This window comes from Pteropus medius, unplaced genomic scaffold, assembly GCF_902729225.1.
Source record: "Pteropus medius unplaced genomic scaffold, Ma_sr-lr_union100, whole genome shotgun sequence".
NCBI lineage: Eukaryota > Metazoa > Chordata > Mammalia > Chiroptera > Pteropodidae > Pteropus > Pteropus medius.
In genome coordinates, this window is record NW_024340696.1 from 11,500,239 (window position 1) to 11,527,799 (window position 27,561).

The 27,561-nt window shown below is 42.1% G+C and overlaps 1 protein-coding gene across 25 annotated transcripts in view; it reads left to right on the plus strand.

Annotated features, from left to right (window-relative positions):
• The window catches only part of CD44 (CD44 molecule (IN blood group)), a 78,553-nt gene that overhangs the window by 19,923 nt on the left and 31,069 nt on the right, over window positions 1-27,561 (plus strand). For all 25 annotated transcript variants that reach the window (XM_039866860.1, XM_039866903.1, XM_039866913.1 and 22 more), the window contains exons 2-5: window positions 14,209-14,374; window positions 17,906-18,039; window positions 22,879-22,947; window positions 25,086-25,325. In XM_039866860.1, the coding sequence (XP_039722794.1) occupies window positions 14,209-14,374; window positions 17,906-18,039; window positions 22,879-22,947; window positions 25,086-25,325 (609 nt within the window). The remainder of the gene's footprint in view (window positions 1-14,208; window positions 14,375-17,905; window positions 18,040-22,878; window positions 22,948-25,085; window positions 25,326-27,561) is intronic.

The window sequence follows — 27,561 nt, forward strand, 5'->3', positions numbered from 1 at the left end:
AAGAAATTGGATTTTTTTTTTCCTGGCTCTGTGAAAACGAAGGACTTTGAAACGCTTTAGGGCTACTGGGAGTTATCTTCAGGAGGGAGAAGATGGAAATCCCCCTCTCTTCCCTTTGCAGGGGCAGCGGGGCCCCCAAGACCACCAAAGACCAGGGAGCCAGGCACGGTGGGCGTCTGGGCTCTCAATTGTGCAGGTGGGGACTGCTTAACACTGGAATTGTCTCACGACTAAAGAATGGTTTGAATTGGCCTGCGATGGAGAAATCCACTGCAGGGAGCAATGCGGCTGCTTGTAGTGATTTAGGAGAAGTCTCTCAGGAAATCAGCAATTCTGCCGGTTTTCTCTCTTAATTAAAACCATTCTTTCCCTCCAGCTTCGTTGGGGGCAGGTTCTAGTCTCTGTGTGCTGGAGGCGTTTGTTTGGTGTAATCTGAGAGCAGGATACTGGTAACACTCTCTTGTTTTGTCTATTGTTTCTTTTTGCTGGCCTTGCCATCCTGCTTGATTGGTTCCAGAGTGAAATGCCACAACCCTGGAGGCAAGAGGAGCTACTCAGGTTTCTGGAGTGTTTAGAGAACAAATCACAAAGAGATGTAGACTTTTCCTTCTGGAGGTAGAAACCTAGGTTGGCTGGAGACCTAGAGAGCATCAAATCCAGCTTCTTCCTGGAATGATAAACAGAAGCCTTCTCCAAGTACTAACAGCTTATCAATAAGAAGTTTAGGACTAGACCCCAGGTCTCTGGACTCAGCCTAATTCTTTTCCCCCTAAACCAAAGAAACATCTATTAGGGACCACAGAATATATCAGATACTGGGGATATGAAGATGAGTTAGGCATGGTCCCAATGGAACCCATTCTGATTATATGAGTTAGTATCTCTTGAGGCAGGCTTCTTCCTCGAATGACGTTTTCTAGATACATACATAGTCTGTCTACCTGTCTATCCATCCATCCATCCCTTCTCATCCACCATCCACCCATCACCCATCCCATCCATCACCATCCATCCATCATCATCCATCCATCCATCCATCCATCCCTCCATCCAGTAAGAACATGTTATATGTCGACTAAGAACTCATATACCCAGATAATTAGGCTCCTCGTTCCTAACTAGAGGTCTTGAGTGGCTGTTACCAATGATGCATCTAGTGGCTAACCAGTTACTTAAGAATTAAGTCAGAGTATGAGGCACTTTGTATTTTAAGCTGCCTTAAATACACTTTAATCTTTGAGGTGATTGGTTAATATTGATTAATACCAGCCACTTTGCTAAGTGTCAGTTACTTTGCTAAGTGTTTTAGGTGCATTTCTTAATTTAATCCTTACAAGTACTCCATGAGGTAAGCATTACCTTCACTTTACTAAAGAAGACACTGAGTCTTAAATATTAAGAAAACATGGCCTGCCTAACATTCTACAAGAGCCAAAGTTGGGACTTGGACCCAAGTCTCTCTGTTACGAAATACTGTGAGCATGGCCATTATGCCGTCTTGAAATACCATGGGGGTAAATTGCTACAGTCACCAGTTACCGGTAACTATAAAATAAGAGATGCCAAAGATGCTGGGTGGCCAGGAGATTCTTGTAAGCCTTCAGAGGGCTTTTGAGTGGGCACATCACAGTAGGACTCTGATAAGCTGCTCTGTCATTCTATCTGACTTGTTGTCTCCTGGAAGTTCAGGCCAAGACTGAGAAGGGGCAGATGCACCCCATTTCCACCAACTCTGTACTTGACTTATGACTCAAATGGAATTCTTATCTTAGAAACCGGATCATTCGATTGCCGTAGGCTTTGCCTTCTGAGTTTCCCTCATTTACCCTTCTAAGTCCAAATTCTAGAGACATCTTTTGATGGACCATGGAAAGCAAAAAGAAATTCCAAATCTGATTTAATCTGTATGTGTTGACGTGTGTGGGGGGTGGGGGAGTGGCAGAAGGCGTATTTCCTTTCACGGGATGTCTGATCTGATCTCAACAGAAGCCCCATAATAAATAAGTAAAATATGCCCATAAGTTAATGGAAGAGTAAGCATCAGACCACACAGACTGCCTGACAAGGCAGCTCCCTGTCATTCTCTATTATAACATCCCTTTTTATGTTCTGTGTAGCACAGTCACTACCTGAAATTGCCTATTTATATATTAATCATTTACTTGTAAATTCCCGGTCTCCTCATCTAGAATGTAAGCTCTTTGAGGGCAGGGACCTTGTATGTCTCCCCAGGATCCAGGATCATACTGACATATAACATCTGTATCTTCTAGAAGGTGCTTTGAATTGATTTCTGTGCCACGCCCTAGCAGGGCTAATAGCAATTTGGGAGGCACAGATCAAACAGGAAGAGACCCAGTTGTCCTCACCCTGATATTTCCAGAGCACCTCTCAAATGTCCGTGGTGAAGGGAGCTTAGGCCTTCTCCAGTGCAGTCTCTTGCTGTTTGATGGCCACTTATTTGAAGGAAAATCAAAACCCTATTTTCTTTGACAACTTCACAGAAGCGTCATTTACAACTTCCTCCGTGTTTAAACCTCCTGGATCTTTGCACGGGCCATGTTCCTTAAAAGCAGGAAGTTATGGTTGGCCCACTCCAGATGAACATGAGATGGTAAAGATTTTGGTCCAAACCCTGTGACTTGAGTCAAATTTGAAAGCTTGTCAGAAACAGAGTTCTCTGGAGCTTGGCATTTGAGACCAGCATCTGCGGTTACAGATGAGATTTCACAGATTGAAAGCTCAGGAAGAGGTGTGAATTACAAGCTATTAGCTCACGGGGCCATTGGAACTATACTGATCCTGGAAATCTTTTGGCCCAGATTTTTAAAAATTTCTCCACAATCCAGCCTCGTTCTGTGCAAGGCTTCTGCTTGGAAACATTTGTGTTGCTCTTAAAAACACCTGATAGAGAGAGGGATAGTATAAGAAAAGACAGAGATTGAGTTATTAAAATGTGATCTAATGATGTTTGAGCCCAACAATCAGAATCAGTGCAAATCTATAACTCTCCTTAGTCACTTGCAATACTTGAAAATAAATATTTTATAGCTGCATCATTTCACTGATGATGTATTTGAAGAGGAAAGGAGTAACCAAGACATGATTCTTGTTCTGTCTCAATTCACCTGTAGGTCAGGATTGGTGGGAGGTAAGTTGTAAGTACAAGGCTACTGGCAACCAAGCGCTAAGGCTTATAAATGACTTTCTTTTCTTATAAATGGCATCAAACTCATAGCTATTCCTAGAAAAACTTGCATGCTCACTGGTAAGATTTTTTTTTTGAGTGACAGGGAAGGAGGCCACTGGGGATTTTAAGGTACCTGGTGCCCATCAGAGTCTGACTGGCGTTGTCCCTCCTATGAATTAAAGTGATGCTATGGGGAAAAGGTTAAATACTATTAAGCTAAAGAGTGTCTGATCAGATGCCATCCACCAGAGGTAGGGACCTGCCTACTATCACAGCCTGGCAGAAACCTAACCCATTCATCAAGCTTTTCCTCTTTCCGGATGGAAAAAAGGAGAAAGTTGTCAGCCCTGTTTGGGGCACCAGCTTCTACAGTTCCAGTGTAGGATGGATTTTTCTGTGAAATCTCCCTCTCTCATTTGGTCTGTTAGTTACCCCCTTGGAGGAGAGGGTAGTAACCAGCTCCCATCCCCAGCTCTATTTGCATGGCACTAGCAAATATTAACCCAGCAGTGCCCAAATTATACGGCAAGAAGTGTTATTCTGTAACCCAAATAGAGTCTCCCACAGTTCAGCAATGAGAGAGGCAGATGTTCGCGTGTGGCAGCTGAGAGAAGGGACGAGGCTGCCTGATCTCCTAATGGTGCAACCTTGGGCAGGTCTTTACCTCTCTAAACCTCAGTTCTCTTGTCTATAAAAAAGGTTTGATAATAGTACTTATCTCATATGGTTATTGTGAGAATTAAGTGAAATAATCAGTGTGAAGCACCAAGCTCAGACTTCTGCACACAGTAAGTGCTGCTGTATTAGTGTTGATATTACTGGGGAGCCCAGCCAGGAGCTCGGCTGTAGGTTCTGTAGGAGCTTGAATGTCCCAACTACATCCTTTACCCCACAATGATCTTGCGTTTCAGGCCCCCGGTGTGACATTCTGCCTGACATAAGCAGAGAGGTGTGGCTTCGGTAAACTGAGTCTTTGGCTAACTCACGTCAGAGACCAGGTATCATCTCAGGGTTTGACTCCTGGCTCTGCTGCTTTCACAGTGGGATGTTGGGTCAGTTGTGCTCTGAACCTCACTTATTTCATCTGCAAAATGGGAATGATAATTTGACCTCTCAAAGCTGTCGTGGGGATCATATGGTGTAATATCTGTTACAGCATCTAGACTACTGTCCAATACAGAATAGAGCCTCATAAATCCCACGGTTTTCTTTCTCACTGAGAAGACACTAACAGAAATAGACAAGAGGAAATGAAATCAATGTCTAGGATACCTGAGGCTGTGTGGTGGAGCTGGGCTCTGTGGGAATCGGTCATGGCTCTCTCTTGAAGGACAATAGCCTCATCTCAGTTTCTGATCGGATAAATCCTGTCAAGCCCACTCACTGTTCCTTAGCCCCAGTCCCTGTAGAATAGGATGGGACATCCAGACTTTGCTGTCTCTTCCCTACAGGGTGAACCAGGGACAACTGTTACGCAGAACTTTAAATTGCAAGGTACTTTTATTATTGAGACCTAAGGGAAAAAACACAAAAGTAGTAATACCAAGCCTGTGTCATTTGTAAAGCATTTTTACCCAGTGCATTTCATCTGGGCTACAGCCTTTGAGCTGCAGAGCCCTGTGCTAATTACTTAACGCTCTGACCCTCTTTCTCCATAGCTCTCACGTGGGATGACTAACCCTCTTAAAGCTCTAAATGCTTTGGAACCCCTGGCACTTTGGAGGCCTTGCTAAGTGGTGGTCATCGTCGCTATGGTTGGGTCCTACTGTGGTGGTTTCCAGAGTGTTCCACTGAGCCTTCTAGAGCATGGTGCAGGGTGCGAGGACCATTAGTGGGGCAGGGTGGGAGCCAGGGTGGCAGCAGGCAAATGGAGAGTCTAGGGTCTGTCCCTCTGCCCTCACTCCAGCTCCCAGTGTGGGGGCAGCTCTGCTTTTTCCCATCCTAGATGTTGTGATTCTGCCTGAGACAACATGGGGGGGTGACGTGAGGGTGAGGGTGGGGATGGGGATGGTCACACTGTTCTCTCTGAGTGTGACCACTTTTCCCCTTTGCCTTTTGACAATCCAGGAGGGAAAGGACAGCTTTACAGGGAATAGAGAAAAATCCTACCTCAAAAATCTGAGTCGAAGTCTGGATTTCACTCAAATTCTGTAAGACTTTGAGTCTTTGAATAGTTTCTTCCTTAGTTTCTTCATCTGTAAAAATTAACCAGTTCCTCAAAATGCTGGCTACAGACCTGAACAAAAGCTATACATGAATTAAATGATGTAGCCATAATTGTAACTACCTCAGGAAAAAAAAATCTAGTTATAAAACAAAGTGATACCCTCTTTTTTTTTTTCTACTTGCAACAGGAAAAAACCCCATGTGGGCCCCTGAGATGCTTTTTAATTTCATTTACCACATCCTGGGTTTGTGCTAGTTAATCTGCTAAACCGATACGATGCAAAAAAGCAGAAAACAAATGTTGCAAGGCTAGACCTGAGCATTTCCTGATCGCCATGGCAACACACAAGGATACATCCTGGGGTTTCTCTCCCTCAGCCATCTTCCTGGAGACTCACTCACCAAAGATCACTTGGCCTTTCAGAATCAGACATTGAGGTGACAGTTCTGGGACACACACTCTCCTTTGCCAGAAAGACGGTTGGACCTAAGATGAGGAGTGGAGGCCTAAATGGGCTTTCTCCACTTCCTACTTCCCCCCAGTTCCCACCATCCCTATAGGAGACAGGGGTGGGGGCTCCCCAGACTCTGTGAAACAATTCTAGAACTTCATGGGTCGATCGTTTGGAGACCTTGACAGAAGGGCCAGAGTAGTGCTGAGAGTCTCTTTGGACATTTCTCTGACGAAGTAATGTGATGGACCCCTGGTGGTTCCTTGTTGGCTGCCATGACAGGCTCCATGTTCCTTGGACAAAAAGCTGAGAGGTCAGGGGGTACAGCCAGGCACCAAGAAGTTAGGGCGCATTTCCTTTCCAAGTGCCAAGAGATGAATAGTTCAGTTGAAAGCCACCCAAGACCCATTCTGGAGGAAATTCTCTGGGTATGATTGTGTATGACTATTTTCTCTGCTCATTAAACCCTTACCCGCTTCTAGGGCAATTCCAGGAGAGACTGAGTCACTCAAGACTCATGGTCTGCACTGGGCAGCCAAAGGCGATCTGGCCACTGAGTGTGATTTTGGCCTCATTCAAAAGTGGATGCTGAACAATAGACCCTTTCACCAGGCGCCCGTCACGTGGGTGTCAGGGGATGGGGGCAAGTGACGTGGGGGCAGCAGGAAGACTGCCAGCCTTCTGGACTAGCAGGCCCGGGTGGCAGCAGGGTCTGTAATAGCTAGGGAGACTCCCAGATGGAAACTTCTGGGCTTCAAAGACATCAAACAATCAGAGAAATGAAGAACAGAATGTCTTCTTTATGTCTCATTAAGACACTGGATTTTGACTTTATTGGGAATGGCTTGCTCAGTCCACGTATAAAAGCGGTTCAATAGTAAGAGCACTGGCCTAGGAGTCAGGAATCCAGCAGTTATGGATCCCCGAGGTCCTGCTTTCCTCATAACTGGCTGGGAGACCATGCTCGGTCATTCTGGATTTTTTTTTTTCTCTCGTGTTGCAAGAGAATTTGATTAGAAGCTGTCTTTTGTTCCTACTGTCTTTAAACACAGATGATCCAATTAGCAATAATTTTTTTTTTTTTAATGGTCTTTTCTTTTTCTACTTCTGATGAGGATCAGTTCGGTTGGGTTGTGAGTTGCATAATCTTTTTCAGACATGAGCTCAGCAAATCAGAAGACAGAAATGGAATCCTGATTATTTCATGAAAAACACTATAAAAATAAGATATATGGAGAGTTTGCCCGTGCTTTGGACTGCCACTGCCCAGGAGGCTTGCATGTGACAGAATCCCAAGAGCTTGATGCAAGAGTAAGATGCAATCATTTGGAAAACTATGCTCTAGCAAATTGGCCTGGCATCTTGGCTTGGTCTGTTTAGATTTTGGGTTGGGTAACAGATATCTCAGACTGTCACAAGGACAGCCTGTGGTCTGACATCCATGCCCTGGGCGAACCCTGAGTCCCAGGATCCTCTATTCGCCCTGCCTGACCTTGGCCAGAGCCATCAGGCAAGAAGGGCAGAGAAAGCCTGAGGCTGCAGCTCAAGTTGGATTCTCAGTTCTGAAGGGATCATGGGAAGAGCACAGGTAGAATCAGAGAGAGGTAGCCAGTCCCTACTGAGGAAAGCCAATGACATGGAGACCTCAGAATCTTCTCCCCGGGAGAGAGTAGAAGTTCTGTTACTGAGGGTTTTCCCACCAAAGCCTTCCCAAGTTCTTAGGCAAAGGGTCTTGCCCTTTTATGACTTGTGGTCTGGAATCAAGAGAACTCTAATCTTAAAATAATATTCAATAAGTTCAAATTCCTCTCTCCAGAGCTCTCTATGAATGCTCACCTCTCCACACTTTAAAAACCACAGGAGAGTAAGTGGATTTCCTGTAGTTTTAGCATTTGTCCCATGCACAACTTAGCACTGCAATGTGACTAGTCGGACTGCTCAGTCTGAAACCCGGGGCTGCTGCCTACTAGCTCAGATAACTCATGTCTTCTCAATGAATCAGTTACCTCCTGCGTAAAATGGCAATAATGAAAGTGCCTATCACATAGGGTTGTTGTGAGAACTGAATGAGTTCTTGGGTGTAAAATGTTGAAAACCTCATATGGCCCAGAGGAAGCACTGGACGAGGACTTGCCATTGTTATCATGGCCAGAGGAACTGCACGAGTCATTGAGTTGTAGAAACTGGCTTTTTCCCATCTTCAGGAAAAAACAACTTCCCCCAGACAGACGGCCTACTCTGGGACCAAATCAGTAGAAGAATTCTAATTCTGCCACATCTCTCCTAAAGAGATGACAAATAGGAACCAGGGACATCTGAATGTCTCGTGTTAGAAAACTAATTTAAATCATTTTGGATGATCTGGAGAAGTCTGGTTGGAGAACTGAGTCTGGGCACAGTGTGACTGTAGATCGCCTTCTCATGGTCTTCACAAGGGGCACACTATGTCTGGTGCCCTCTTTCAGGGGATCTGACCTCAGAAACGGCCCCATGACAGGACGCAAAAAGGCATGCCCATCGCTGAGATGATATTTTTAAAGTCCGGACAGAAAAGCCAGTTACAAAACTGAAAGTTGGTCTCTGAAACATCTGCTTCCAGGGAAAACAGCAAAATTTCTCAGAAGCAAAAATGCCTCCAGCAAAAGACATTTTAAGTGTCCAATAAAGAATTCTCAGCAAGGCCCAGCTGGTGATGCTTTAGATGTGATGTGGGGAAATCACCTGAGAGATATCCTTTTTGTGCCCCACAAGTCTGCTTGTCCTCTCAGGTTGCAGAGAGAAAGAGAATATTCATTCATCCATTTGTTCATTTGTTCATTCATTTGTCCAACATGTGCCTACTCTGTGCAGTACTGTGCTGGGTACCGGGGATGCAGAGGTGAGGGACAGGCACAGCCTCTGCTGTCATGAAGCCCACAGAGAAGTTGCAAAATTCCAGAATCCTGGAATTTGATTCCTGAAGAGACCTTGGAGATAATAATTTCTTGCAATTCTTTCTATGTTTGGTTCACAGACTTCTTTGAGAAATGCAAGGATGCAGTTCTCACCAAAATAGTTACACGCACACACACATACACACACACATACGCATGAATGTACACACATATATACATACACACAAAATCCTGCATACAATTTCACAGTTTTATAGACCCCTGGAAGACCAACTCATGGATTCCGGGTTAAAAACCTCTTGTCGCCCAGCTCCATCACTAGCCACCTATGTGACACCTCCACTCCCACTTCCCTCTCGGGAAAGTTTGGGAAGATGTAGATAATGGCAAGTTGGGGAAAATTACACAGTGCTCTACTGCCAGCAGATCTCGTGATTTTCTACTACTCAGGAAATGACTGGGGCAAACCAAGGAGCCATTCCTCTCAGTCCCTGCAGTCTAGGCAAAGTTTTGAAACGTGCCGGGGTGATTTTACTACAGAGATCTGTTTTCCTTGATATGAGACTTAGTGGAAAATGTAGTCAAGGTTAATGGTGTATGGGTCAACTATTTATTGAAGTAAGAATGAATTTACCCAGAAGCCGCCATAATTGGCAGCATCACAGATCTCATGTGAGTTTGGTAGCAGAGAGCAGGTTAAACAATAAGGACACAGTCTTAGAGAGTTCCTTTTAAAAAAAAAAAATCTTCCTAACAAGTCATACTGGTAGGCCTCTTCCCATGTAGGTGATGAGATTCCCAGGTGCTGGGCCCTGTGACATCTCTGTCCTCCTCGCTACCCTATAGTAACAGGCACCCTGATGGTCTGGGTGCCATTTCTCCCTCCAGAGAGGCTCTACGTTGAATCCAAAAGTGACCCCAAACAATTATGTTGCCCCTTGGGTTTCTCAGAGGTAGGAACTTGGGACGGTTCATTTATTACATGATCCAGGAGGTTTAGTGGAGAACAGAGGGCTCAGTGGAAAACGTTCTTGATTTATTTCCAGTTGGAAAGCCTTGTTTGAAAGATGCAATCAGCCGTTTAATATCAGCCTCTTGACTCACAGCAGATCCTGAATCACAGAGGTCTCTGTTTCTCAGGAGAGACAGACAGACAGATATCTCAGGAGTCCTGTCTCTCTGCAGAGGTTTCCAGTGTGGTCAGTGTCATTGCCATGGACACTGGTGACCATCCGGTGATCTGTAGTCTGTGGCTACTCACGCCTCAGCCTTACTTTAACTTTACTTAAACCTTGGGAATATTCACAACTGTACATTAGGGAGGTTGAGAGACCATAAGTACTTACATCGGAATTAGGAGGAGTAGCCTAATGGTTAAGTCTGTGGACTCTTGCTGCCAGACTGGCTAGATTTGAATCCTGGCTCTACCAGCTTTGTGAACATGGGCATGTTTCATTCCTTGCTCTGTGACTCAGTTTCTGTATCTCGAAAGTGGGAATAATAACATTACCCATTTCATAGGGTTGTTATAAGGCTAAAATGAGTTAGTAATTGTAAAAGGTTTAGAAGAGTGCCTGGCATACACATAATAAGTACACAATATATATTAGCTGCTATTATTGCTGTTGATGTTATTAATACCCTTTGAGGTAATAATTTTAGTTTGTATAAGTGTTAAGGAAGCCCATTGGAAAGTCATCATAAGTTATCAGGACTTGAAGGATACACAACCCTAAAGGTTTGGTCCCTTTTAAGGGACAAGGGACTCAGAGGGAGGAACCGTGACACTCATGGGATAGTTGACCTGAAATAAATTCTGGGCACCATCTTTGCAATTCTTAGATGACTAAATGCCATCAGGGTTAGGAACTAACCCTGATGAGATTAAGATAAATGTATGCTGTGGAATTTTCACATGGCGTAGAATTCTTTCATTCATTTGGCAGCCTTTAGCTGATACCTACTTACTATAAATCAGGAATGTTTAAGTCTTGAAGTCTGGGAAGGCTGAAGTTTGAGTTTACCTGTTCCTTCCTGTCTGAGCTGACCAGAGCATACACAACCACGCACTTCTTGCATACACACATGTAGACGCACTCACACAATGCGTGCATATATTGTCTATAAAGTTACGTTGGCTGTGGCACAGGGATTTTATTCCAAAGTCTTACCCTGAATTTTTCTGATTGTATTTGCATATCTGTGTGCCAGGTTGCAAACTAGAATTAATTTTAATATGACAGAAACTGCCATTGAACACCAGCCACCGTCCATGCCTCAGACTTTATTTTTAACTTGGTAGTGACAGAAGCCACCTGGCTGAACACTGACAGGCAGCTGGCCTCTCCTGCCATCTGTCAAAGTCTCCCTATCAGCTTCATCTCCCAAAGGCTGATTGGAAGGCTTTGTTTTTCTTTTGTAGGCTAGACAAGAAGAGCCCCCCGGAAGGGCTATCGCCCAGCATGACAGTTTCCCTTTGCTAAGACTGGCCAACCTGGGCCAAAGCTGAAAACGTTAGTAAAAACAAACACTATTTCAGAAGGGCCTTGTGCATTTTCCTCCTCTGCGCTCTCCTTGCTTCATCGGCCAAGTGCTGTGAAAAAGCACCCAAAAAGGAACTAATCACACAAAAACAAATTTTCTCCATCTCACCTGGTTCCGATGCTTTTTTTAAGCACCTACACGTTAATGATACAAACAAAACCAATGATGTTATTGGCTTATGTTTTCAAAGCTCCATTTCTTGTTTCTTCCTTCACTACTTCCAGTCAAGAAAGATCACATGAAAGTTTAACAGCTCTGTTATCATCTCATTTTGCATTTGTCAGACTCTGTTTCCTAGTGGTTGGAACATGCTTCCTGCCCAGAAAAAAGAAAGCAGCTGCTGCCTTTAGAGCTCAGTAACACTGACCCTCTCTTAGTTCTTATGCAAAAATGGTTTTAGTGTACCTCTCTCTTTTACAGCAAAGACTCACTCTAATGATGAGAAAGGATCCTAGAGAAAATAACAAAGTGGTTCAGAACATGGTATTAAACAGACCTGAGATGGAATTTAATAGCTGGGAAGTTGTTTAATTTTTCTGAGCTTCAGTTTCTTCTCCTGTAGATAACATGTACATACATACATCAAACTCACCTGCTAAGGTTCTCAGAAGCTGATGCAACACAGAATCCCAAAGGTGCCAGGTACCTAGGACACTGTTATAACAGGCTTCCCCTATCCAGACTATTGGCTCAGAATTGTAGAACAAAGCAACTGAGATTCTGGAAGGTGACTACAGGTTCTGGACAGAAATTCTCACTTTCTTGGGCAACTCACTTTTCTGAGTCTCAATTTTCCTGTTGATAAATAAGCAGAATCTACCCTGACTACCTCCAGACCTGCCCAAGTGAGAAAAAAGGTCTGGGTTAAAGCTCGCCCTATCTGAATCATATGTATTTTATTTTATTTTATTTTATTTTTTATTTTATTTTATTTATTTTATTTTATTTTATTTTATTTTTATTTTATTTTATTTTATTTTATTTTACTTTACTTTATCTTATCTTATCTTATCTGTATTTTATTTTATTTTATTTTATTATTTTATTTTGTATTATTTTGTTTTATTTTAGTGGAATCGAGACCCGGCTCATAACCAAGTGGTGCCCAGCCTGGCATGTGGTACACCATGTGTTAGGCTCCCAAGGAAACTTCTTTAGTAAGCATCCTTAGAGAAGGACTGTCTTTGAGGCTCGAGGAAGTGCTCAGGAGGAATCATGCTTCACTAGGACAATTTTAATGACTTAACCTTTCTCTTTTGGCATTTATCCAAGTGCAAACCAGGGATAATATAGTCCTAGAAAAATAATGAGTTGTCAGTTAAGGTCTTTGAAATCTTTTGAGATTGTTACAGAGGATCCCGTAGAACCAGAGAATTTTTCAGCTCCTTATTGAGGTTTCAGATTAATGTCTGTGAAACTCACAGACGTCCTTGGATTGAATCACTCTTTAAGCAGTGGATAGGAGTTAGGCTTCACGTTAAATACCATTAACTCTTGGGAACAAACAGCAGGTCTTGGATCTATCTGTCAGGATGTTAAAAGTATGTTTTTGAGGAAATGTCAATGAATCATTCATTCAGTGTTTGTTGAGCATCTCCTCTCTGTCGAATACTGTTATGAGCATTAGAGAAACAGCTGTGAACCAGTACAAGGCCTTTGCTTTTTTTGGAGCTTCCATCACAGAAAGGGCAGGTGGATAATAACTAAATGCACAAATAAATAAACAAGTTGCTGTGAAGACACAAAAGCAAGGTGAGGTGAGGGAAACTCTGCAGGTTGGATAACAGTGTTCAGGGAAGGACTCTGAGATGAGGTGATGAGGAACTGAAAACGAGAATGTGATCATCTGAAGACAGAACATTCCAGGCAGAGGGAAAGGCAGATGTACATGTTCTAAGGTCGGAGAAAGCTCAGAGTGACCAAAGAAACTGAAGGAAAGCTTTGTACCTGGAGCCGCTACTTAAAGCTTGGAGAGAGAGATAAGAGCCAGATCATGTAGATCTTATCAGTCGAGATAAGGAAATTTATTCTGGGTGCAACTAGAAGCCACTGGAGATTATAAGCAAGGGAGCAACACCGCATGATTGTGGGAAAATGCTCATAATACAAAATTTAGTGGAAAAAAAGACTCCCAAATCTAAAATTGTATATTTAGTATCATTTTAACTAGAAACGCACCTACACGTATTCAGAAAACAAACTGAAAAAAAGATACAGCAAAATGTTTAAAATGTTAGCTATAATTTTCTTAGTAGTGGACTTGCTTTTCCTTCATTACTTTCCTGAATTTTATATATTTTCTACAAGTTTGTATTTAATAATCAGAAATAGGCTTCTGATTATGCTTTTCATCTCATTTTTTATTTCATTTTTTCTTATTTATCCATTCACCTACTGAGGGATATCTTGGTTGCTTCCAAATTTTGGCAGTTGTGAATAAGGCTACTGTAAACATCCGTGTGTAGGTTTTTGAGTGGACGTTACGTTCTCAACTCGTTTGGGTAAATACCAGGAGTGTGATTACTGGATCTCATAGTAAGAGAATGTTTAGTTTTCTAAGAAACCATCAAACGGCCTTCCGAAGTGGCTGTACCATTGTGCAATGTCACCGTTGTTAAAAGATTAACTGAGGCATAGTAAAATTTTTAAGAGTTTGAGCAAAAACCAATTCCAATCGGGCAGCTCCAAACCCAAAGTGGTTAGGCCGGCTCCCAATCACATGCTTTTTAAAAACTTGGTTGAGGAGTCATTGATGGAGAGAAAGTAAGAGCGATGCTACTTTACTGTATCTTACCTCAGATTTGAGCTTAATGTATGGTGCTTTGGAACGTTGCAGTGAATATGGAAGGCTCCAGCCAGTAGAAAAGTTTATTTGGCTTTTTAATGAGGCTATTCAAAAACAGACTTACCCCTTCCAAATTAGTTATGCAAAAGAATCTAACATGCTTGTTTTATCTCATAGATTTGAATATAACCTGCCGATATGCAGGTGTATTCCATGTGGAGAAAAATGGTCGCTACAGCATCTCGCGGACGGAGGCTGCTGACCTCTGCAAGGCTTTCAATTGCACCCTGCCCACCATGGCCCAGATGGAGAAAGCCCTGAGCGTGGGGTTTGAGACCTGCCGGTAAGAGACCAGCACCCGCCCCTTTCAGAAAGTGGCAGGTTGGGTCCAGGGGGTGGGGCTTAGAGTTGGGAAGTCTCCTCCTGACAGCTGATTGGGTGATTTCCTGAAGCGTAGGCCCCAACTATTAATTTGATCCAGTCGACCTGGAACCTGCATGACAACTGAAGTTTAAAGCCGTCTAAAACACTTTGTGAATCATAGTGGGGTTGCCCATTAAGGGTCATTGGCTGTAATCCTCTTCCCTGAAGTGCTTCTACAGCGCTCTTCTGGCTTTGAAGAAGCGTGCACTATCACTGTCGGAACCACAAGAAAATGTAAACCAAATAACAGTGTTTAAAATAAATACGTGCCTGGTGGAGTCTTGGTCTTGCGGACTTAGCTCACAGCGGATTTTCAAACACCTCTCTCTCTCTCTCTCTCTCTCTCTTTCTCTGTTAATTCTGTTCCTCTGGTTTGAAAGGGTTAAAACAAAAGCGGTATGAAAAAGATTAAGCTGTATTACAAGTGTTTGGGAAGCGATGGGAGGGACCCGCGAGGGGCCCCTGAGAGGCTATGGTAATCATGGTGCTCCATGGAGCCTTCCTCGAGCCCTCCTTCTCTCCGGAGGACAATCCCAGCAGGCAATGGACTTTTTTCCTTTTTCTTTTTTTTTTTTCTTTTTTGAGTTTCCAACCGCCCTGTGGCTAGTGGTGCACTTTACGAGCGAGCAAGCGGTAGTGAGGACCACAGTGATTGTAGTTTTGGTTTGTCTTCACTAGAAGAGCAACTGCTTTGAAGTTTCCACTCCAGCCTGTAGCTCCCTCCACTGTGCTTTTGCAATGTAATATCATTAGGTAACGTAGTTACCTTTTCTTTTCGAGGCACACATGTACAAACACAGACTGCTTTTTAAAAGTCCAGTTCGTAATTTCTTTATGAAAACCGTTAAATGTAAGCTGAATACATATATTGCCTATCTTTGGTTACAGAGTAAGACACCCACTTCATGAACGGTAGCTGAGACTTGCTGAAAAGGAAAAAGAAAATCTTTGCTCTAAAGCCACACTGTCTCATAGGGTACCCACTAGCCACATGTGGCAATTTACACTTAATTAAAATTAAATAAAATTAGAATCTAGCTATATTTCAATTGCTCAACTAGGCTAGCGGCTGCTGCATGGGACAATATAGATTACAGAATGTTTCCATTATCACAGAAAGTTCTGTTGAGTAGCACTGCTCTAAAACAAAGAGCAGCTGGATACAGACGTCTGTATGCGTTCAGAGCTAGGTCTGGGAGACCGCAAAAGGGAGCAGAAACAGGGAGATAGCTCTGGTAGCTGCTCGCCCTGCACTGCAGTTTGCAGTGAAGGAAGGCCAATCAGTAGATCCATTTATTCTATTCCCAAGGCTAATTGCTTAAACATGGCCTTGACTAGGTCAGGAGCCTAAGAAAGTAAATTTAGTAAGCTGCATTTTGATCGTGAAATGCACACAAGGCATACTTATAAAATGCAGAAATGTCCTCATATGCCGAAAAAGAGGGAAGTTCTTAGTCCTCCCACTGGCCAATGATCAGAACATTTAGATGCCGGGCACCCTGCTGCCCACCTGCCCACAACCTGCCAGTTAATCCTGGCCGATTATATCACCCCACTTACGGATGAAACAACCGAAAGTGGGAGTTCCCCAGCTCGCCTTGGGCCACTTCACTCGCATGGGGATGAGTCCAGGTCAGGTCCTGCTTCTTCCGAGCCCAGGGCAAGATTTTAGTGAACAAGCCCCCCAGAAGGACAGAGCAAAAGGGAGATAGAAGGATGCTGCATGGATTTGCTGAGTATTTCTTTCCTCTTTGTGAACAGCAATCTATTCGTGCAGTATACACACATATAAATGTTTATATCGCCAACTCATGTGCTACACATAAAACTGGCAGTTGACATGGCAAAAGCTCAGGAATAACTTACAAAGGGAATATAGATTCTAGAATGTCCCTCTCAAACAGACTTGGCACATGCATTGGGGTGGAAGAGAGAATAGGCTCAACAAGGAGTATTATTAGTTAAAAAGAAAAGAAAGAAAGAAAGAGAAAAACTATGCCAAAGAAATCTATTGTTCTACCTATAGCTAATATTAAGCATTGCAAAATTCATCTCCATAATTTCACTCAGGTAGCTAGCTACGAATCAGCTATCTGCCATCGGACAGATGGCAGTGTCTCAAGCTATGAGAAAACCTTAGCAGCTACTCTTCTGTCTGCCCCACCCTGACTAGTAGCAATTTTCAGATATATGGAAACTTATTAACATTTAATTGCAACCCTTACCCCCACCAAGCTAAGGAGTCTTTGGAGAAACCAGTCTGTCCGTTTAGGTGAGGGATTAGTCATGGGAGCTACAATTGCAACACATAAACATAATGAGTTCTATGTGCTTCAAAATTTCAAACTCACAGCCATTTCCATGGGTCTTGCAGGGTAATGCACTATTGTTGCCGCTGGCAGGAAAGATGCAAAGGATCAAGGCTGTGCATTACAGCCAACATTGTGTTTTCAAAAACTTGCTGGATTTAGCTTCTGTCTCTCTGACCTTCCCCTGCCATCACTTCTTCCTTTGCAAATGGTATTTTGTCAGCCCATATCTCATTTTTTGAGACATTTTATATGTGGGAGAAATTGTGCAGTGAGTACTTGGCCACCATGATGCTGATAGAAGAGGCTGGGTGCTATATGTTGTATCTGAAAGGGCCCCCCAGCTCCAATGTGCGCCCAGAAACACCTTGGTAGGAGCAGAAGGGCTGAAGCACTTCTCTGGCTATGCTGCTCCTGGAAAATTCCTGAGCTAAATGAGGCATCGCTATCTACTTACTTAATCACTATTACTCCCATTTTAAGGACAGTCAGTTTACTTCCACGAGCAATGAAACTATGCCTGGGATGCTCACGAGGCAAAACGCTCTTGTATTTCACATATGAACAAGGCTTTGTGTTTAGAGTAATGGAGTCTGGAATGAGGGTGTCCCAGGAAAAGGTGAATCTGGGAGAGAAGTGTAGAGGTTGGGAAATGAGACAGGTATGACATCTGTGGACTGAAATGAAGAGCTACGTAGTCCTATCTTATGGAAGCCGGTCATTTTATGTATTTTCTGAAAAATATGAAAGCAGTGGAGAGCCAGAACGAATCTCACATCATAAAGTGGTCATTCTTCTCTCTTCTGTGATTCAGGCTTCCCTCTGCTTGTTCCCACTGATTTGACACTGCTGACAACAAATTTGATTTGAAACTAATTTTTTCAAATTTCATGAATCTATTTTTCTAAAAACTCTTATGGAGCCCTAAACAAAATCACTCTGTCTCTATCAGCCTGTCGCTCCCTTTTCCTCTCCCTCTGCTGTTATTTTAGGATTTCATATAATTCAGCGGTGAGAACCTCTAACACCCCTTGAGGTGAGTTGAATGAAGCATTGCACTGCATGACATGTCATTCGATGGGATATGATGACATACTCATCACAGCCTTGCAGGTGTGTAACTGCTGGTATTTCTTTTGCAGGTACGGGTTCATAGAAGGGCATGTAGTGATCCCCCGCATCAACCCTAACTCCATCTGTGCCGCAAACAACACAGGGGTGTACATCCTCACCTCCAACACTTCCCAGTATGACACGTACTGCTTCAACGCTTCAGGTTGGTTCCAAGTGAATTGTCTGTGTTTTAGGTTGCTTTTGGCAGGCAAGCCTGTGGCAGAATGGCTAACAGCAGTTCAATCTTGGCTTAAGTGGGGATTCATGTAGCTTCCAGATGCTCATAGAATATCTCTACAGCAGAGACAAGATTCCTCTCTCCAGGGTGCTTACTTGCTAAGTTGGGGAGGTCAACAGTAAATGAATAAATAATAAATACCTTATATGAAGTCAGAAAGTGACAAGAGCTATAAATGAGAAAGCAGAACAAAAGGCTAAGGATGCTTTTGTTTTGAGATGCTAAGGATGCTTTTGTTCTGAGAAGGTGGTCAGGTAAAGAGCCCCTGAGGAGGTGTGTCTAGGAGAGCCCTGAGTGAAGTGAGGGAGGAAGGCCATGGCAGAGTGGACAGAGTGGACAGCCGGTGCAAAGCCAGGCCTGTTCTGGGAACAGCAGGAAGGCCAGGGTGGATATAACCCAGTGATCAAGGAGAGAATGCCAAGAAATGAATTCAGAGAGTGAGTAAGTGCCACATAAGTCCTTGTAGGCCATAGTCAAGAGTTTGGATTTTGTTCTCAGTGTGATGGGAAGTCACCGTAGGGTTTTGAATAGGGGAGTGACATGAATCTAATGATAGCATTGGGGTACAAGCCAAATGGCTTAGTTTAGAGGTATTTATTATATGTTGGGACTGGAGAGAAGGCTGGGAAGATATATGGTAGGCCTTTGACCCTGTTGAGTGTCGTTATCCAATAATTGAGAGCCTGACAACTAGAGAACAAGGAAGCCAAGTTAAGATTTGCACGCTGGGCTGCTGGCCAGGCCCCCTCCCTGTCTATGGGACTTGCTTCCCACTACCGGCCTAGAAACACATGCTCACAAGTCCAATACTGGCCTCAGCAAAGCTAAAGAATTCTATGCATCATGAATCTTCAAGATCTTTTGAGAAGGGTCAAACCCATAAATGTCAAAGTTTTGAATACCAACAGTCAAATGTCTTACTTCTCAAACTGGGCCTTCTGTTCTCCCTAAAGGTTTAAGATTGTGTGAAGGGGAGGAAGAAGCCATGAGGTAAACCTGACGCGTCTTCTTGACATATCAGGTTTCCTTAAAGACAGGAAGGGGATATTAAATTAGCTGGAAAGTGACTTAAGACACTTTCTGTATGAAACAAACGCAGATATTATTATATGATGACTTAAGGCATTTTTATGAGACAAACAGATATTATATATGGTAGTAGACTATAAAATCGGCATGGATTTTTAAGCTAAAGTAGGGACATCAAAGAAATTGCGAGATTACATCAGTTAGCTTTAGGCTACGCCACCCACCTACTGCCGTTGCAAGTAGTAGGGATCAGAGTGGAATTCAGAGGATTTTAAGATGAAGGGAAAGTATCAGGGCTGGTTAAAAGTATCAGGGCTGGTTAGTTAAAAATGGAGTGCATGAAGGCAGTAAATTAGATCAAATATATACATGTCACTAAACCTATGGAGGGACACTCAAAATAATAAGAAGAAAATTGTACAAGGTTTTTTCCTCTCTATCATATGAACAAAGAAAGCATATAGACTTTGACCAAAACGCCACACACACTGCACATGGCCCATACCCGGTTCCCACACCCATACCCAGAATGTCCATTCTAATTATATGACAACGAAAAAAACCTACATACAAATAGACAGGAAATAGGCATAGAGCCATATGTGGTCTAGCTAGCTTCTCTTAGAGCCAGAGCTTATGAAAGATTTAGGAAGGCTTTGTGCTTTAGATGACAGGGTTGGTCATATGAAAAAAGGCTAGCACCAGGCTGCACACCCTTGAGTGTCTCTGGGCACCGCCTGCAACGTCTCCCACTGAAACTTGTTGAGGGAACCTATGCCATAAATTATGTCGTTGTGTATCTACATTGTCTCACATGTTTTGCAAATCGATATCGCTCACTAGAAAGAACCTTTACTGAAAAAGGTAGAACCTCACACTATTTTTTTGCCTGGTAAATGAAGCCATCTAGGCAAGTTAGTACTGAGACTTTTCTCCCTTCCCTTATTTTTGCCCTAAGGTTGGGCCTATCCTCAGAGAAGGGAGTGAACACTACTGATTAACTTTCCTCTTCTTTGGGGGTAGTGGAGGGGGGTTAGTTCAATTGAAAAGTCTGAGAAGTCCTGGGGTTGCATTGCATACCAGAATCGCTGTATTAAAATAGTGAAGTTCGAAGTGACGTTTTTCCTTATCTCTTTTCCAAATTTATTCGGTATGGTTAGGCATCTTTTACAAGTTTTTCTTTAAGTTTTAAAACATGTATTTGTTGATCAGCTATATGCAGTCAGTACTGGGAGCCATTATTTTTATCTCAGGAGTTAATCTTATTGAAGCAACAGAACAAAAAGAAAAGGAGTTTGAAAAGAATGTTTATCTAAGGATAAATAAATTCTAAATGTCTTGGTTTAGAGTAGGATTATAGGGGTGTTAAGTGAGCTACAGACCTTGATAACCTACTCCAAAGGATCTCACTGGAAAGATCCTTGAATCCCACTGAGCCTCAGAAATACCAGTGGGACTCAGTGATGTGATCCCCACAGACAGGTTACAGAGACAAAGCCGGCTCAGTCTTAAGCAGATAGCTCCTGTATGCTTACAGTCTGAGCAGTGTTTTTATAAAACACAGCCCGTGGTTTACAAATGAGAATAAGGCAGACCCTGAAAAAAGTTTGTGATTGTTATTGCCTCATCTCTCAGCAGAAAGGCCCAGCATGATCATGCCTGGTGACTTCTGTGTTAACAGCACAGAGAGCTGACTTGAATTAGTTCATTTTTAAAGTTTGCTTTGCTTAAACTGCCTCATTCTCTTTTGAAGGAGAAATTTAGGGGATGATTCTATATTTATTTGTCTGTACATTCACTCAGTTAATCAAATATTTATTGAATACCTAGAATGTATCAGGAATTAAGAAAGATGTCTTTCTCTCTGGCACTGAGTGACCGGCTAGACTGAATAATGAACATTTCTCTTGGCTTTTTTGGTGCAGTGGAGGCAAGTTTTCTGAGATGCAGCCCACCAGGACGCTCCCCTGAGAGTCTTTCTAACAAGTCTTTAGGTTCAGGAAAACTGCACCAGACCTATCTCCCAGCAGCACAATGCTCATTAAACAGAATGAAAGGCTGTCTAATGAGGCCTTGCTCTCTGATATCGGAGCATGAATATATAATTGCACATTTGGGTCACCATCCAACTTAGTATGCTTGCCAGACTTGATGCTCTTTATAAAAGTTGAGATGAATTGGAGCATGAAGGGGGTCCATTTGAACAAATGCTGTATTCATTTACAGAACTGTCTTAGTGTTTGTGATATCACGTCTCATTCTATTACAACTTAACTCCTAGAAATTCCCAGTATACTACTGTTACCCACAATGGTATTTGAATTTGGGGGGATTCTTCTATCTCTGCCATTAAGAAGTAATCATCCATGGTCTGTTTCTGAGTATATTCAACATAATGACATCAGAATCATGTTGCAAATCAGGCCAGGTTCTAGTGGTGTCGCCAGAATAGACAGGGTAGATACTCTTTAAGATCGCCCAAGCTGACTATTTGCCTTGACTTTCAAATGAGGGTTTCATTGGGATTTTTTTTTTTTTTTGAAAACCGTAAAAATCTAAAGAAACATTAATTATTGTCCCTCATAATGTTGCGAATTCTTCAAAAGCAGGGACAGCAAGGTGTTCATCTTTTTGCTCCTTTTTCATTATATCATCTGTAATACATGTTGAGTAAATTCTTAAAATGCATAAATGAACTGACATATCTGAAACTTCCTTTAATAATTTCTTATGGCATTGCCATTCAGGGTTTATTTAAATGTTTTTTGACCTGTTTGTATTTGCAGACCATTTGGGGGGTTAACATATTAGGATTCTTTTTTGGGGGGAGAAGAATGGAACTTTCCCCCCTTTTTTATTGATTCGACAAATATTTATTGAGTGCGTCTCTGTACCCATCACACACAGAAGTTCTGGCTAAGACGGATAAGGTTCCTACTCATCTTGTAGAGCTTACCTATTTCTGTGGATGTGGGTGGGTAGCCGACAGTTGGGGTTGGGAGATGTGCCATGAACAGCCATCAAATAAAATGAACAAGATAATTTTAGGTAGTAATAAGCCTGAGGAAGAAACAAGCGCAGATAATATATAATGGTCATGGGTGTGGGGAAGTGGTGTGGGGCTAGTTTAGATTGGATGAAGTGGAATAGCCTTACCTAGAAGGCGACTTTCTCTTTGAAGAGTCTCTCTTCTGGGAAAACATTTAATCAGGTTTTGCAAGAATGGCTTTTCCTAAAACCTGCTTTTCTCCAGTTGAATATATAAAGCTACTATTTAGTTTCACTAGGAGGCCAAAGAAATAGGCAGATAAAAGGCATCCCTTTATCTGTGAAAAAGAGATGATCCTAGAAACTGGGAAGCAACCAAACCCTTTTTCATTCAACTTGTGATTATAATAACAAATTATTTTTAAAAATTCTAATGTGTGCTTCATTAGAGAAGGATCATGTGTCTCTTATTCACCATTATACGCCTAGCCTTCCACAATGCCTGATATAGAACATATGTATTTGTTGATGAATGAATTTATTGTGGTGGGAGGAGGAACAAGTAAGCTTCCAAAAATGTACGAAGCTAAATAAAAATGGAAAATGCATTATAAAGGTCAGAGATGTTCCCAGGAGACTTAACCGAGTTTCAGAAAAATTATTTGGGATAAGTTACAATAAAACTCCATTTAATTTGCTCAATTTTTTTTTAGAGTTCTCATGCCTTTTTTCTTTTCTATCCTGTAGCTCCGCCCGAAGAAGATTGTACATCAGTCACAGACCTGCCCAATGCCTTTGACGGACCAATTACCATAAGTATGTATCTCTTCTAACCTCGACTGAGTTTCCCCATTCTTGGGAAAGAGATCACATGCATTGTCTATGGTTTATATTTGAATAGAATAGCAGTCATTTCCCTAAAGCTGGGTACATTGCCTATGATTCTATGTCCCTTCCTCTTATCCTGTGATGGCTTGAAACTGCTATCGGATTTACCCAATATACTATTTCTCAAACTTCAGTCATTTAAAAAGTACATACACTTTTTTGGGGGGGACATTTCTGTGTCCCCAACATTATTTTTGATATTTTTCTTAACTGACCCATTCTTTTCCACTTAAAACACATTTATTCTTTTTAAAAACTGCAAATGAAAAACCAACATCAAGGTCATAATTAGAAGGTAACCTTAAAAATAAATCTAAATGTAAGGAAAATTAAATAATGTTCGTAAATTCCAGCTGCTGAAGGCTCTGAGCTGTGTGTGTTCTCTCTTACAGAGGGGGATTAATAAGCGGTAGGGGGAGGGGCATTCCAGCCTCCCAGACTTTGTGTTTGATTTAACTGCAGTATTGAAATATAATTATAAAGCATATAAACTTCCTGACATATAATTCAGCATTATTAATACCATGTTCACCTAAAATCATCTTGATTATCCCCAGAAGTAGGCATCTGGCACTGTAGGAAACAGAATATCTCAACCAAAACTTTCAAGTAGGTCAACCTATTAACTCCGCTCGTATTGCCTGTGAACTTCATTTCTTTGAGAAGTGTCACAGTGTTAAGAGGGCCTGATTTCTGCATCCTAAAAGCCAGGCCCCTTAGTGTGCATGGAAACACTGGCGGCAGTGGCAGGGGCATGAGAAACTTCCTGGACCATACAAGTGCAGCCTTCCATTGTATGTTGTCCCTGGCCTGTGCCTTGCAAAAGAAAGTGGAGGCCTGCAATGTGAGATGTACTGTCGCGGTCTGGTTTGAAATTCTAGTTCCTTACCACTTGGATGAACTTAGAGGAATGACTTATTCTTTCTGAACCTGTTTTCTCGTTGGGGTAATGGAACAATATATGAGATGTGTCATGAAAATTAAGAAAGATACTTGGCTCATAGTAGATGCTCAGTATCCCATTTCCTCGATCCCCACAGATCTCTTTTGAAGTTCAGATCTATACAAGTTTGATCATATTTCCTTATCATATCCTCATCTGCAGAGATTGTCAGGGTGATTGAGACTTTGGAATAATTTTAAATTTATGTTTTATTAATAGTCCCACTTGGGCAAGCCAGATAGGTGGACAAAAGGAACTTTAGTCCTACCTGTGTAATACAGCAGAAAATAATTTCAGCTAAATGCACACTTGTGCAGTCAGGGGCCCAGACTTGACGGTAACAAATACTTTTAGGGAATAACAATGAATGAATTCATCCTTGCTTTTTTACCTCCTGTCTATTCTAGTCATCTGCTTGTTTAAACCAAAGATTTCAACCTTTATATACATCCAAATTTCTAAATTTCTAGGCTGAATTTCATAACTCTGTCAATATTTAGGCATGCTAATTTCTTAGCCAGGAGTTAGAGTTCTCTTAAATTGACAAAAGTTAGCCCTTAGAAAGAAAATCGAATTCTTCTTGGATTTGTAAATGTGTATTCCCTGCTGAGGCTAGTAGCATCTTTGTCTCCTACTCCAAATCCTTTCTGGAAATAGCTAGAATTAATAACTACAAAGTTTACATGTTCTTAGGAAGGGAGAGTAGGGACCAGGTGAGAGATTTTTCATTTATCGAGCATCTGTACTTTGAATACAGTGCTAGCATTTTAAATACGATATCGTAAAGTGCTCCTAACAGAAAGTAGTATTATCTCTATTTTACAAATGACAAAACCAAAGCTTAGAGAGTTGCCTACCTTGTCTGGAGCCACACAAAACTGGAATTCAAACGTATGGACTCCCAAACACATCCTCTTTTCCTCTCCAAGGTGTGCGAGAGGGCAGGGGAGAAGTTTTCTCAGTGCTTCAGCTACTTATCCCCCCACTAGATAGGTAATTAAGTGTTGCTTTTCTTAATAAGAAGAAAAATAGCTTTAACTGTCTTATATGATCATTCTCAGTCTTTTCCATGCTCAGAAAGTGTCAGCTGTCAAGTTCTGAAAGTGCTGTCTCTTTCTCCCAGCTATCGTCAACCGTGATGGCACCCGCTACACCAAGAAAGGTGAATACAGAACTAACCCCGCAGACATCAACTCTAACTCTAGCAACTCCACTGAGGACGATATGAGCAGTGGATTCTCCAGTGAAAGAAGTACTTCAGGAGGTTACAGCATCTTCCACACCCACCTTCCAACTGCATACCCAACCCAAGACCAAGACAGTTTCTGGGTGTCCGACAATCCAGAGGAAGCCCCTACTACCAGTAAGGAGAATGAATCACTGTGCTCTCCAACAGCGATGTGTTTGCAAAAACACTCGTGATACTCTTGAGTGATATGCACTCATAAGTAGATCATCTCCTGTTTCTAGAAGCTGGTGACACCATCTGGGGAGGTGGGCAATTGTGGTCGTCAGTGCCCTGGATGCATTGATTATTCCTGCCAACAATTTTTTTCCATCTGCAACTGTTTTTTTAGCTTGGGATAAGAAGTGCCATATCGAAAGGCTTTTTTTTTTTTTTTTTTAAAGAACTTACCTTGTTCTTTTGGCCCAGGGATATGATAATGATTCAACAAAAGCTCTTTTCATTTTTGCATATTTCCTTCTGGTTCTTTTCCACCTCTGCATAAGATTATTTTCATAATAATGGGATCGTAGCAGATGCATAAACATTCCATCTGCTCCTATTTTTTCACCTAACTTTATATTTTAACCTGATTTATATTCACGTTGTCGATTGTGTACTATTCAGTCATATTCATTACTCATGATTTACTGAACAATTCCTTTGTTTTTAGTCTAAGGAAACATAACTGAAGGAGTTTGCTGATCAAAGTAAATCTGCTTAAGAGTTTTATATTCCAGCCTGAAGGGGAAGGCTCTTCATATTTGCTTGGTTTATGTGGGTAATTCATTACCTTGGGACCACGAGAGTGGAAATATGTAAACGTCGCCTTAGATTTCTTTGGGTTTTGGCCCCTCGTGTTTTGCTTTCATTGGAAAGCGGTTCCATCTCCCTCTTCTCTCCTTCTCTGCTTCCCTCGTTTCCTCCCCCCACCCCCATGGTTTGTTTTAAAACATGTTTCCAGATTGGCTGTGTTCCTTCTGTAGAGGATTATTCAAACTCAAATAGGGCATCTGCCTCTTGAGCAGCTTTCCTAGTATGGTGTGGCTTTGCTCTTTTCCTGGCTACAGCTCTTAAGGGGTGGGACTCTGGTCTCCAAAGAGTGTGACAGAAATTTACTGGTTTGTGAATGCTCAAGATGGGCACCTTTCTATTCCTCATTACCCAGAAGCCAGGGAAATCTCTAGAGCATGATGATTTAATGTAAGGTTATTTGCTCAACGGTGGTTTAAATTTCTATTAGCCCCTTGCTGAGGGGGTGGTACAAATAGGCTTGGGATTCCGGTCATTCTCTGCAGAATCTTTGAAGCATGTCAAAAAAGCAGAAATTTTCAAATTGCGCATTCTTTCCTGGATTATTGGTTCTCTAGAGCCAACCATTTGTAACTTAGTTGTCTGTAATTCCGTGGACAGGCCTTCTTGAGAGAAGTTTCTGCAAACTAGGCTGGCAGCACTGCTGCCTACTTGTTACTTCTTGTTACTCTGCCTTTTTAAAGTAGCCATGTTGAAGGTGCTTATCATCAGGGCATGTAGTTTTGTCAAATGTTGGCAGACGACAAGGGTGGTCTCAGCAGGAAGCAGATCAGGGCTACCCTAAAGTACCATTTCCCACCAAAGAAGAAAATCTTGACAAAATGTATCTTGCAGTTAATATTCAAGGCGCTAATAGCCCATATAAAATAATACTTCACATGTGCTTAGAAAAGGCAATTAGCATATTTATGAACATTCACAGCACATCTGTTAAGGATTGCACCTTTTCCTGCTTATTAATCAGCAAACAGATTTTGAGGAATTATTATGTACCAGGCCTATTCTAATGCTTAGGATCTGGTAGTAAACACCATTAGAAAGTGATATTGAAGAGAAGTAATGAGTAGTAAGCTAGTCATTCATTCAACCAATATTTGAGGTCTTCTCTGTGACAGACTAGAGCGGATGTTGCTCTAGTTACTGTGGACTCAGAGATGAACCTATCTTCGTGGAGTCTACGTATTTTTTGGAAGTCAAGGAAGAAGAGTACTACGAGATTTCATTGAAACAGAGTTCAGGATTTGGGCTGAGGAAAAAAGAATTGTGCTTTCTTTTTTCCAGAGCACTTAGCTAAGTTTCTAATAGTAGTTAAGGAAGAAAGAGACTTATTTGCCCACCAGAGTGAGTCCAGGGCTAACCTGAGAGTTGTCGAAGTGCTATGGGATTCAATTAGGCCAATAGCAGCTGCAAATCAATGCATGCAAAGAAGGGGCCAAAGAAAAAATCAGGTGAAAACTTGAAAGTAGCATGTGACATACAAGAAAAAAGTTAGTGCTGATAAATTCCCGAGTAGGCCATATTTTCCAAGCCCAGTGAGGAGAGTCGCAAAACCTTATGACTG